This window comes from Hevea brasiliensis, chromosome 3 (assembly GCF_030052815.1).
Source record: "Hevea brasiliensis isolate MT/VB/25A 57/8 chromosome 3, ASM3005281v1, whole genome shotgun sequence".
Taxonomy (NCBI): Eukaryota; Viridiplantae; Streptophyta; class Magnoliopsida; order Malpighiales; family Euphorbiaceae; genus Hevea; species Hevea brasiliensis.
Genome location: NC_079495.1, coordinates 103,574,677 through 103,588,335, shown reverse-complemented (window position 1 = coordinate 103,588,335; position 13,659 = coordinate 103,574,677). Strand labels below are relative to the sequence as shown.

The window sequence follows — 13,659 nt, the reverse complement described above, 5'->3', positions numbered from 1 at the left end:
TGGCCGTCCACACACCATGTACTGTTTGTCATTATTATTGATTGAAAAAATTTTTAAGATACTAATTAAAGAATATTAAAAAATTTAAAATTAAATTTAATAAATTTTAATCATAAAAATATTAAAATAATAAAATAATATTTTTTAAAATATTTTTTAATAAAATTTAAAATAATATTTTTATTTAAAAAAATAATTTTATACCTCTATACGCAATATTAATTACCAGACCATCAACAAGTGAGGTTGTGTTTGGTACCCTTCCTTTAAAAAATTCGTCACCTCTTATGTCAGAAAATAATACCAAATTTTACAGTACTTTTTTTAAATTGGACACTTAATAAAATAAATAATAAAAATATAATATTTAAAATTTTAAAAAATATTAGAAATGTAAAAACCTTAAATTTTAAACTTTTAAATATTTGTAAAAACTTTGTATTATCTCATATTTTTTCACTATAACTTTCATAAGAGATTTATAATTATTTTAAATTTTGGCTTTTTAATATTAAAATTTAGAAAATTATTTTTAATAATAATTTTACATGGTATTCATTCATAAATGTATACTTGTAACTGTGACTTATTATATCCTATTATATTCACTAACTATTTTTTATTTTACTTATTACTAGACTATTTATCTTCATATCATAATTTTTTTATATATTATAGTACTATTTTATAAATTAATTTTGCAATATTTATATCGATATTATATTAAGAATTAGGATATTGAAAAGTCACATTGATAAGTGATAATAATATGACTATAAATTTAGTAAGACTAATAAATTTTATTTAATATATACATATTAGTATTTAATGATAAAATACAGCTAAAATAGATAAAAATATGATACATTAAAATTAAATATAAATATATATTAATTTTATTTAAATTTTTATATTAAATATTCATAAACTAAAAAATCACATATTAATTAGTGATATTGATAAGATTAATAAACTTTATTAAATATATACATATTAATTATTATTAATGATAAAAATTTATACTTTTTTTATAATTATATTTCATAAATATGTGTAACAACCAAAATTTTTAAATTATAAATAAAATGAAAAGAAAATATTATGTTATTAATATTATAGGATTTATTTGAATTGATTTTAAAATAGAGGAAGATAATAATAATAATAAATAAATTAATAATAAATAATTTAATTAAAGTTAATTTATTAAATGAGAATAAAATAATTAAATTTTCCTAAATTATATTTATTTTATAATTACTAGAGTTTTATTAAACTTTAACATAATAAAATAATGTTGGACCTAATTGTAAACCTCTAAGAAGTTGAGGGACTAGCTATGTAATTAAAAGATAAAAAAAAAATCAGAAAATTAAAAACGCAACAGCAACCCCCTCTCCCCCCTCCCCCTCACTTTCTCCCTCTAGCTTTTCCGGCCAGTCGGCCAGCACCAGCACCAGCGAGGCACCGGTGGGACTTGTTCTGGACGTGATCAATATTATAATCAATACTAGCATTTTTAGATGTTCTGGACTTGTTCAAGGTGTCAGAATTGGCATAGGTAAACCCGAACTCCAAGTTGCTCATTTCCGGCAAATATCGATTTAGAATAAAATTCATAAAATATTTGTGGATGATCAGAAAATTATGATTTTTTTCGCAAAAGCCTTATAATATTATTAAGGACAGCGGAGAAAAATTTTAGAATTTTTAGAGCTTGTCGGAGTGAATTTTTATGAAATGTCAATTATAGGGACTAAAACGTAATTTTTCAAGTTTATGACTATTGTCTGATTTGGAGAGCCCATGAAGGTTCATATGATGTTGATGAGATGTGATTGTAGAAATTGAGAATTTAGAAGTGTTATTTGAATCTTTTTGCAGGTTTGGTATGTCCTAAGTATAAGGGAAACTCTACCGAATTTTCGGCATAAATTAAGATTGCCTCTTTAGATTTAATTTTATTTGAATTAGCACTAATAAATTCACAATAAAATTATGTAGGTGATCAGGGTCTACCATCTTCCTTCACTCAACTTCTACAGTCATCTCTGGTGCACAGTGAGTAAAATATTAATTTTAATTATAATTTCAATATTATTATATGTTCAGGCATGCCCATGCATCACTTATAAATATATATCTATGTAGTTAAACACTAGGCATAATTTATATTGCAATCTTAATTGATGAAGTGCTATGGATGTTGTTTGCGGTAATTTGAAGTAGTGTGCGTGCGTTGGCGTGCATGTGGTATGGTATTGGATATGGACATGACGGGTAGACAAAGCTTGAGAGACACTCGCTAGAACCCGGTCCTTTATGGATAAGTCGGGGTAGACACGGCTTGAGAGACACTCGCTGGGACCCCGCATTTGGTTTATTAAGTGAAAGTCCGGCTTGAGAGACACTCACTGACAGAGGTTGGATTAAGAGAGCTGTATAGGGGATCAACTCTCATATATGTACTGTTTGAACAGTGGTGGGTGGGTGAGTGCTCCAAATTGCCTTTGGATGAGTGCTCTAAATTGCCTTTTTACTGCTATGATGAGATTTGTATGAAAATTATGATGTTACATTCCATTCCTTATAATGCATTAGCTTTAGTTAGCTATAAAAATTGTGGTTAAAATTAATATTTTACTCTATGAGTCAGACGCTCACTTTTGTTCACCCTATTTTTTCAGGCTACAGGAGGAGACATTTTTCAGAATAACCTACTTCTTTTCTCGCAAGTTATCAATAATTACTTAATTTTATTATTATTCTCTAAATTTGTAATTTAGAACTCCGCATGTGTTAGCAGTAGTATAGACCCTGTTAGTAATTATGTTAATTTAAATTATTGAGGTTAATAAATAAAGATTTGTATGATACTTAAACAAATTGTAAATGATGTAATTGGGTTGAGCTGGACTCCCCTAATTTGAGTTTCTGATAATTATTGGGTTAAGTTGGCCTGGAATAAAATTATAATATTTTAATTTAAATTATTTTTATATGCATGTTGGGCCTAAATTATGGGTCTTGTCATAGGTTTGGGAACAGTAATACTTACTACGGGCCTTGGGGGCTTTATGCCGGCACAAGTTCTAGTGTCGGTCTGCCCCATGGGATCGGGTCGTGACAATATGGATGTATATTAATTTTATTTAAATAAGTAAGTCATATCTTTAATAAAAAAATTAAAAAGTTATATATTAATTAGTGAATAATAAGACTAACTTCTAAAAAGTCACATGTTAGTAGTAATAATAAAAATAAGAAAAATATTAAACATTAAGCAACTAAAAAATTATATTAAATAGTCCTAATAATAAAATAGGAATAATATTGGCAAATGAAAAAAATACTAATAGAGTAATTTTTTTTTTCTCTTTTTCCCTAATCCAAGTGGCCCAAACAACATTTACTTAGAACCTTGACACAGTCTGGTTGCTTCTGCAATTCAAATGCTTTATTCAAATCCAGTCAAAAGTTCATCAAGGTGAAATTCCTGCCAAGAATAGAGTATAGCCCATCCTCAGTGAACTTAAAAAAAAAAAAAATCCTCTGAACAGAAAACAAAATTCTCAGCCCTGTTTGTGCACTAACTCTGTCAATATCAATAGTTTGACAGAGATAACTAGATAGTCTTAGTGAAGATTAACCTGCCATATATCCAGAAGAGAAATGCACCTTGTTTTTGCATTTTTCAAGTATAGTTGGGAGATCAGATTTCACTATCAGGCCTCCAAATAGGCTACCTTTCAAAGTACCTCAACTTACGAAGGCTCTGATGTTGATCTGAACTCTTGTATCATATCCTGCACCAACCATGATTGCTTTTCCTTTTCCCTGAAAACCCCACAAGACAACAACTTATTAATGTATGTTATCTCGATTTCGTTAATTTAAAGATATTAAAGTCATAGTACAATTTTTAGGGATAATAGAGCTTCATCAATCAAGTAGCAACTCCAGTGCATTCGAAGCAATAATCCACCCCCTTCCCACAAGTTTAAGTCTCTTATCAATTCTGAAACAGATTTATCACAAGAATCATTGCTATAAGAGAACGGTTTTGCAGCTGGCTGCCTGCAGATTCAATGGTGATTTTTGACTTTTGAGGTTGGGGCAAAGACAAAATCTTCTCTCTATATAAAGTAGAAGAGAGCTTCTAATGTCAGTCCACACACTACAACTATGGTTAATTTACCAGACGACTAATAAGTGAGGTTGTACGTGGTACCCTTCCTTTCAATAATTCGTCACCTCTTATGTCAGAAAACGATAACAAATTTTACAATACTTTTTTTTAAATATATTTTTTTATATTGTATTAAAAATAAATTATTTATGTTAATATTATTTATTTTTAAAATAAAATTTTTTACATTATATATTAAATTAAATATTAATTTATTTGTAATTTTTTATGTGATCAGTTAATTTTTGTATTTTAATTTTTATTAAAAACAACATAATATATGTATTCTTAATTAACAAGATAAAACAAATTTTGCTACTTTATTTGTTTCAAAAGAATATTTATGTCATTTAATAAATTTTTAAAAATTTTTAAATTTATAAAATATAAAATAAGAATTAAAAAATTATTATAAATTATTTATTTATTTTTCCATCAAGATTTATAATTTGTAAAAGAATTTCTTTTTATATATCAGGATATCCTTTATTTATTTATTTTTTAATGATCGGACCTAAATACCCTTAAAAGACCGATTCTTCTCGATTTATGGTAAGCAACAGTTGTAATATTCATAGATATTTTCCTTTATTATTTTTATTTTTTTAATAAAGAGAAGCCGAGAAAAACAATTTACCTAAGTGTTCCACGTGCAGACACGCGCAGAACTGACAGATAACAATGAAAATTTCCGAACGAAAATTCAATCAGAAAGGGCTAAAAAAAAAAAAAAAAAAACCCTAATCGATACAGTCGTGGCATCTGAAGAACCTGTCCCTCAATCTTCACTTTTCCTTCAAGAAACCCAAATTCCACCACACAAAACCCAGTTTTCCTTTTTTGTTTTAGTTTTTATTTAAAATATCTGTAAAAACTAAACTGAGTTCATCTATTTTTAGAAGATTTCAAGCATCCTCTGGGTTTTTTCTTCCATGAGATGAAGTGTGCAAAAAATCATCTGCATGCTAAATCCATAACCATAGCAGATGGAAGGCGATGAGAACACCACCCAAAAGGTGCACAAAATTAGTCTCACTCCTGCTTCTGTTCCTTTTTATTTTTCTTTTCTTTTTGTTTTTTTTTTAATTATTACTGAGTTTCTAGTCCTATTGTTCCTGCAAATGATGACGATGCTGATGTTAATTTCTTATTAACCCAGTTTGGATTTCGGAGTTCTGTTTCTGGTTCTCTTATCTTTCCATTGATTTATATATGGGTGCGTGAAAGGGAAAGGGAAAAAAAATGCAATGAATTGGATTTAGATTTTCCATGGTGTGGGGCCTTATGGAATAAGTATTTACTCAAATAGTTGAATTTAATTTGGGACTATTTGCATTTTTTTTTTCACGTCTACAGGGATCCAGTTGATGCTGTTGGATGCATTGTTTTATGAAGTGTAGGTTTCATGCATATAAGTTTTGTACCAGATGAAGTACTATAGGAATTACTATATACAAAAACTTATAGGATTTTCTTTTTGTTTTCATTGGGGAAGTTGGTTTGATTAGCAAGTTGTTACCTTTTATACATATTGGTGCAGTTTAGTATTTCGGTTGCTCAGAAATTGCAGGCAAGGGAATAATTTAAAGTTTTCATGCCCCCATATATATATTATAGTTTGGTAAAGAAAAACCCTCCTAAGCCTATCCGATTCCAAAGATTTAGCTTATTTTCATCTTTAAATATAAGAACATTGAGAAGTATGGAACGAAAATTCATCATCTATGCAACCAATGGGGTAGAGCTTTTCTGTCAAAGATGTTTGTGAATCGTAAATGAATAAAAAATGAGTATTCTAAGCATTTTGGCTGCTTGCTTATCATTTCACGACCTGATATTGCTTCGCTTTCTACATTTACATGATGACTTAAATCAGAGTCCCAGGACCTATACTGAAGTACCTAACTTTTTGGCTAGCTAAATTAGTTTGATGCATAGACATCATCTCTTTTTTTATAATGAAATTCTTCCTGATATATATAATATATGAAAGGAAAGAAATGCTGTACCATGAGAGTTTTGTTCCACAAGAATGATGCTCTTCCCCATTCTGTTTTTGTTTAACCCTTTTCTTTCTTCTTACCCTTCCTTGCTTTGCTGTGAAATTATTATTGTCTTGACATAATTGAAATGCTTGTGCTAGTTCTTTGGCTATTTATCTAAGTGTAAGCATAGTTAGTGTTAGTTGCCTTGTGATCTCACATAAAGTGCAATTAGCCTGTTTGGAATGGTGTGGATTTGCCTCTTCAAGTATTTCTTATCTGCATTTTTTGTAGTGTTTAGTACCTTGAAGTGTGAAATGGTCCTTTAGATTTATCATTGATGGTTCCATGGAATGCATTCATTTCACCTATTTCATTTTTTACTTCTATTGGCATAAAAGACATTTGATTCATCGATTCTTGCCTATTATAGATGTCTTCTTAGTGAAACTTTTTATATAAATATTACTGTTGTCATAATGTATTCATTTTATCAAAGTTAGTTCAGTATGATCAATATGTATGTTTGTTTGTTTGTTTGTTGTCACTAGTGCTCTTGTCTAGCTACAATGCAAGATGAAGTTGCAAAGTGTTGAGAATGTCCCACATCGGGAAAATATGAAAATGAAAAGGTAGATATAAATGGTTGGGTTGCAACATTAAATTGGCTAGTCATTTTGATGTGTAAAGCAACTCAATCATTTATATAAGCCTAAATTAAAAATGAATTAATATGTAATTTGTCAGAACTTTATCCAAATTTAATATGTTATTAGAGCCCGGTTGGGTTATGGGTTTCAGCTGCCCATAAGACTGTATAACTGAGCCCGTATTGGGTTAATACTACATAAACATAATTGTCAAGTGGCAACCATGTGGTTGCACCTGAGGGAGAGTGTTGAGAATTTCCCATATCGGGAAAATATGAAATGGAAAAGGTAAATATAAATGGTTGGGTTGCAACATTAAATTGATTAGTCATTTGAATGTGTAAATCAATCTACTCACTTATATAAGCCCAAATCCAATCATATATCGGGTTAATACTACATAAACATAATTGTTAAGTGATAACCATGCAGTTGCACTTGAGGGGGAGTGTTGAGAATGTCCCACATCGGAAAATATGAAAAGGAAAAGGTAAATATAAGTGGTTGGTTGCAACATTAAATTGGTTAGTTATTTTGATGAGTAAAGGAACCCAGTCATTTATATAAGCTCAAATTAAAAATGAATTAATGTGTAATTTATCAGCACTCTCTCCAAATTTAACACAAAGAATAAAATGTGATAAAATTTTAAGAAATTAGGTGGCGTAGTTTTATTGATGGACTCTTAAGTTAGAAGATTCATGAATGAAGGTTGTTTGGCAGATTTAGTTAGTTCCATGTGGGAATACTATGCCAAAACTTGCTTTTTTTGAAAACCTCCTTTCCAGTAAATTTCCAGCTCTTATGAAATTGTTGGTCTATAAGTTTAGCAGGCAGGTTCTTTACTTGGCTTAATTTCTATATATGTGTCTCACATAAGACATTGTTTGCTGCAACTATACAAGCATTGTAGGTGAAGGTGGTGACTTTTGAATGGCATGGTTAGGTGCATTCATTTACTATGAGATGATACCTTTCCTTACAAATGATATCCTTTCTTACAAAATTTGGCAATGAAAGGTCTATCTTGTGGAAAAAGTCAAGAGCAATGAAAGATAGATGAAAGATTTTTTTCTTTCAATGATCAAATAATGAAAGAAAAATGCTTGAATGTCTTCTAGCTAATTATCTGCTTGTTTGCGCCTTTTGCTATAAATCAAGCATCATTGTCACATGCTTAAATAGCTATCTCCACAAGATGACTGTGGTAGAAATGTGGATGTTAAGTTGTACGTTTGATAACACGGTAATGGATAAGATTAGAAATGATCATGTCCAGTAGAAAATGCATGTAGCACATATTGGAGGTAAAATGAGAGAATTAAATGCCCCAATACGGAAGTGTGATATGTTAGTCAGGGAAGGAGGGAGAAGAGGAAAGGGGGGCCTTAAGATGGCTGGAGGGAAATAGTATGAAAGGATTTACAAGTATTGAATATTGATACAGACCTGGTGTCTAATAGAGTTGAATGGAGAAAAATGATCCATATAGCTGACTCAAATAGTTTGGAATTAAGGCTCAGTTATTATTGTTGTGTTATTCTTGTTAAATAGCTTAACTCATTACAATCGAGTTATCCAATTCATTCCTGCCATAGATACCATTTGTTGAAGATTTCAGATTGCATATCTGTAAGCATTTGTTCAAAATGCATTTGCACTCATTGACGAGTTTCTTAGTTGCCAATGTGGATATTTTGCTTTGTATATTAAGCGTTTGTTCAAAATGCATTTGCATCCATCAACAATTTTACTCAGTTCCCAATGTCAATATTTTGCTTTGTATTTTTACAGTGTGATCTAAATCAACTTACCTCTGAATTCTGATGGGAAACTCTCTTTGTATGCAGGATTACTACAAAATTTTGGAGGTTGATTATGATGCAACAGATGAGAAGATAAGATTAAACTACCTAAAGCTTGCGCTGGTTAGTGGTGCATCTACTATGAGCAGCTTCTTATGTGAGCTTTTACATTTCTTGATTGCAATAATTTCCTTATTTAATTACTGTGGGATTGATACAAGACATTTCATTATAATTTCATTTATCTACAGAAGTGGCATCCTGATAAACACCAGGGTGATAGTGCTGTTACTGCAAAATTTCAAGAGATCAATGAAGCTTACAAAGGTAATCCTTATTGAAGATAAGCACCAAAGTCCACATTCTCTATGTGGTATAATGCTTATTGCTTCTAGTGAATCAGGAAAATTTAGTATGTAGTCTTGGCCAACTTACAGGATTTACAGGTCTTAGATATCAATTGATTATTTTGATATGTCATTATTTCTTGCAAAAGCATGATAGGGTGAGTGCAGTTTACTATGCAAGTCGACAGATTGTTGCGAGCTAATAGCGAGTAATGTGTGTGAGTGAATTTTGAATCAGGGAAGGCTCTAGGATATTAATTCTGATCTATGCAGAAGTAGGACACATTTCTTTATAGATAAAGAAAATCAGGCTGAAAAGAGGATAGATATCTGTTACATACTATAGGAGAAAGAAGAGAAATAGTAATAAGCAATAGAAGCGTCTGGTAGAAAGTGTTTTGGAGGGAAATGTTGTTAGTTTGGAGGGAAGTAGTTTAGAATAACAGAATTGGTTAGTAGAAGTTGCACTATTCTTGTATAAAAGGAGAATCCTTATCTGTATTCATTCATTCCATTCCAGAATCAATAACAGAAATATTCCTCTCCTCTGAATTCTATTTTCTCTTCTCCTCCAATCTGTTTCTCTTCTTATCAAATCTATTTCTCAATTCCTTAGAGTTCTTTCACAATCTCTGAGTTCAGAGATTGATCCGAGGCTGATACATAACAATATCCCATTTCAAGCAACATTTCTCTATTGGCTTAAAGCTTATATGTGATGCATTTTAAGATTTTATGATATTCAGTGATGCAGTACAAAAGCTGATAGGTAATAGGGTGGGTGTATGATAAACTTCTGCTCATTCTTTTCTGATTACTATTTTTCTTTTGCAGTGTTGAGTGATCCGGCTAAACGCTCTGATTATGATTTAAATGGAATATATGAGATTGATAAGTACACTTTGCGGGTAAGAATTCTATATGATACCATCAGTCCCAGAACGCAAACATACACTTCAAGTTGGTATGAAGGTTCTAATATTAACAAGTATTGGTCAATTTTGTTATTGCTATACAGGAATATCTTGCCAGATTTAAAGGAATGATACTTACCTGCAATGGGCTTGGTATAAGTCATACTTCAATATGGTAATCTTTTCAAGACTGTCTATCATGATTTTAGCTTAAAAGGGTGGCTATTGAATGACCAGAATGAGCTATGTGCATTTTACTCTTGAATCATATTGTTTTATCTTTTTACTTCCTAGTTTTGATGGGAGATGGTCTGGCACTTGCAGTTTAGCAAAAAGTTAGGTTTGAACCAATGTTACTGGCTGCATACAAATAAAGCTTCATTTCCCGGACTATGCAGTGCATTTAGATCCTTCTGTATTACGTTATGTGGCCTGCTTTAGAGTCCATTCTATAGCCCAAGGTTATAGATGTTCTCTTTCTATAATTAACCTATAACTGGGGTTTGGACTCTCTCTCTCTCTCTCTCTCTCTCTCTCTCTCTCTCGCCTTCCTCTTATTCATATGATACCAAGGTCAACATAAATCTAACCTAGCTTATTCTAAGTATTTGGTGGCTTCTTGGAGCCATCTGTAAGAGGTCAAGAACAAGGGAAAAGCTGGAACACAATACATAATTTTCAATGCATGCTTTACATTTGTACTGTAGTGAATGGTGAATGAGGTAGGTGAAATAATTGATTATCAGCTGTTAATAGGCTGTTAGTAAAGTTGATTAGCAATTCTATTGTAACTAACGTGTAGCTTTATATAAGTAGCAGTCTTCTACTCACAATCTTTATGGTACTTCAGGACACAGCAACTGACTGACACCAATGAATTTGCAGAAAAATAAGGTGTGGTTGAAATATTTGAACCTATACAACTGTCTTTTAGTTTACTTGTGAATATTCAAGCGTCAGTGACTGTAAATTTTACATTCCCTGGTATCAGCTGAGATGCATGCTATGATGATTCAATCAGAGTTAGAGATACGAACGATGTTGCAAGAGCAGCATAGAAACAAACTCTTTCTGAATCTGAAGATGGAGGTGTGTCTGTATTAATATGTTGATGAATATAAATGTGAACCCAAATGGTTGACATATAGGACAATTACTTTGAGAAGGAAGTGAATCTTCTCATTTTGTGTGGAAGATACTCAGAATCAGATACTGCATAGGTTGAGATAAACTATGCGGCAATCACAACTCTTGATCTTGTTTCTTTGTATCATTTATTTTATATTAAGACCAAATATTTGGTTAGTCCTGTGGTTTCAACTTAGGCCATGTTTGGGGTTGAGATTGGGAAATTTTTTTTATAATTATCTTTAAAATGTGTTTTACAGGAATGCCAAAACATACCTTAGCAAATACTGAATGGGATTTTTTCCCCCATATAAAACTATGAAGTTAAATAATAGATTGATTTGGTGGCATGACGATTGATGACCTTGGCAATTATATAATTTTTTTAAAAAACTAGTACCTCTTCAAGATTTGAAATAATAAGAATTGCATGGAGGGATGCATGATGCATCCCACTCATTATTCACAAATAAATACATTTTCTAGGAATTGACTTAGCTGCAAGTTCTTTTAGCTTAGTCTTCACATTGATGATGCTTATTGCTTAGCCAGGGATCAAATCCTTGGATTTTATTACAAGATATTTATTATTATTATTATTATTACTATTATTACTTGATTCCTATGTGTATAGTCTGCAATTAACCTTGTTTTATTACTCATTTGCATTATTTTTGTAATCACCCCCTTGATATCAGTGATATGTGCCTTATTCTAATTTATTGGATTACCATATAATGGAGATTTGGATGTTGTGGCACCCATCACTTCATCAAAAATATTTTTTTACATGCCATCAAGTGGGAAAAAAAAAAAAAAAACATATACAGCCACATTGTATGATTGATTAAATAGCACAGATCTCAATTAGAATTAATTATAATTTATAAAGAAAAAGAAATGAATAATTGAGAATCATCAGCAGCAGCAGTTGAAATTTTAGCAGGACCTTAATGGATGAAGCGGGGCAAATAATAAGATTCAAATCCTCCTTAATCAATCCTGCTCAAGTCTCCATTTACCCCTCCCCTTTCCTTTGTGAGTGTATTTTTCCTCAAAGGTATCAGATTCCATTAAGACTCAAAACAGGCCGAAAATGTAATACAAGGTCGTCTGGCAATGACAATTACATCTGGAGGATAAATCATGTAAAAACTTTGAAGCAAGAACATGAGTCGCTTGGTTACCTGTTCTTTTAACAGCAGAAAACTGAACATTCTCAGAATTACGAAACATCTAAAACATCAAGAAGAATCCCTCGAATAGCAATGGGAAAGGTCTAATTATGAAGAGCATTGACAACAATAGCAGAGTCTCCTTCTATGATAATTTTCTGAAAACCCCATAAAACAGCATCTGGAGCAGTCTCTCTACAAGCAATGCTTTCTAATAAGAGAGGATCAACAATAAAAGGCCATAGGCTGCATCTCCAGTCAATGATTCTCGAGCTATCACTGCTACTGCTCCTTTATTGTTCTGTTTATCCACTGCAGCATCGAAGTTATATTTCACCATATCTTCCATTGGAGGAATCCAATTCAAGTTCTGCTGTTATTGATGATAAGTGTTACTAGGACCATCTATTGCTACTAAAAGAAAGTCTTATTGGTGTTTTAAAGCATTGGAAATTACTTCTTGCCAAGTCTGTGTTTGCTGATGGAAGTTGAGGGCATTCCTGCACTTCCAAGTATGCCAAAGGATGAAAGCCATTGATTGAATAAGATATGAGCCATCAGGATGCTTAGCAAGATAAGAACAAACTTCAATCCAACAATTCATAAGGTTTGAGCTGATCACCGTTGATGAGCGAAGTCTTAGTGGAGAATTGATCCAAATAGCTAAAGCTTGAGGACAAGAGAAAAACAAATGGCACAGGGTTTCTTTCTCACTACAAAAATTGCATTCCGGATTCATATGAGGGATTCACCTATGAAGGAGGTCATTACAAGGAAGTCGTTCCCTTAAAAGGCACCATAGGAACATTTTCAATTTGTTAGGCAATTGAATTTTCCAGAAGCTATTCCAAAAAGAATTATTTCGAACCTGAGAATTAGGGCCAGGACCACCAGAATTCAAGCAATTATCAGATAGCATTCGTTGCCTAGCTATCGTATAGCCTGGCCTAACGGAATAGAACCCATGGAAATCATAATGCCAGACTCTTTGATCCTCTCTTTGAAACAAGCTGACAGGAACTCCTAAAATTTGTTTGATATAACTTGAGGTGGTCATAAATGAGTATTAGAATAGGGCATGCAGGTCGTCAAATGATCCAATTAAATGCTATATCAATATAATTAGATTTTTAAATCAAGATAATTGATATTATATTTTAAATAAAAAATTTATTTTAAAATATTTTTTTATATTAAAAAATTTTATACTTTTAAAATTGTAAATGAAAACTCTTTTATTTTCAAAAAAACAAAATCTCCTTAATCAAACTTATATTAGAATAACTTTTTTTTCACTTGCAATCGAAATATTTAATTTTTGCACACTAATATTAAATCAGACATATTTAATAAATTTATAATATTTATGAATCGATAATATATTGATTTAACCAACCCCATAAACGGACCGTAACTTCATTGCAAGGCGTTAATTATTCCGTTGATACTTCTCAACGGAATGTTAATTT

General features: G+C 31.2%; 1 protein-coding gene across 1 annotated transcript; it reads left to right on the top strand.

The window, feature by feature from the left end:
• Positions 1-4,850: 4,850 nt before the first annotated feature.
• Positions 4,851-11,192, top strand: LOC110640392 (uncharacterized). The gene is made up of 7 exons (XM_021791682.2): positions 4,851-5,205; positions 8,672-8,749; positions 8,878-8,953; positions 9,808-9,881; positions 9,992-10,062; positions 10,738-10,781; positions 10,879-11,192. The coding sequence occupies exons 1-6, from the start codon at positions 5,176-5,178 to the stop codon at positions 10,778-10,780; spliced, it is 372 nt and encodes a 123-aa protein (XP_021647374.1). The 5' UTR covers positions 4,851-5,175; the 3' UTR covers position 10,781; positions 10,879-11,192.
• Positions 11,193-13,659: the final 2,467 nt, after the last annotated feature.

Bases quoted from the DNA above. Each gene is read 5' to 3' on its own strand.
- LOC110640392 (XM_021791682.2), top strand. From the start codon at position 5,176: ATGGAAGGCGATGAGAACACCACCCAAAAG. The intron at 5,206-8,671 runs GTGCACAAAATT...CTTTGTATGCAG, and splicing joins ATGAGAACACCACCCAAAAG to GATTACTACAAAATTTTGGA. The intron at 8,954-9,807 runs GTAATCCTTATT...TTTCTTTTGCAG, and splicing joins GATCAATGAAGCTTACAAAG to TGTTGAGTGATCCGGCTAAA.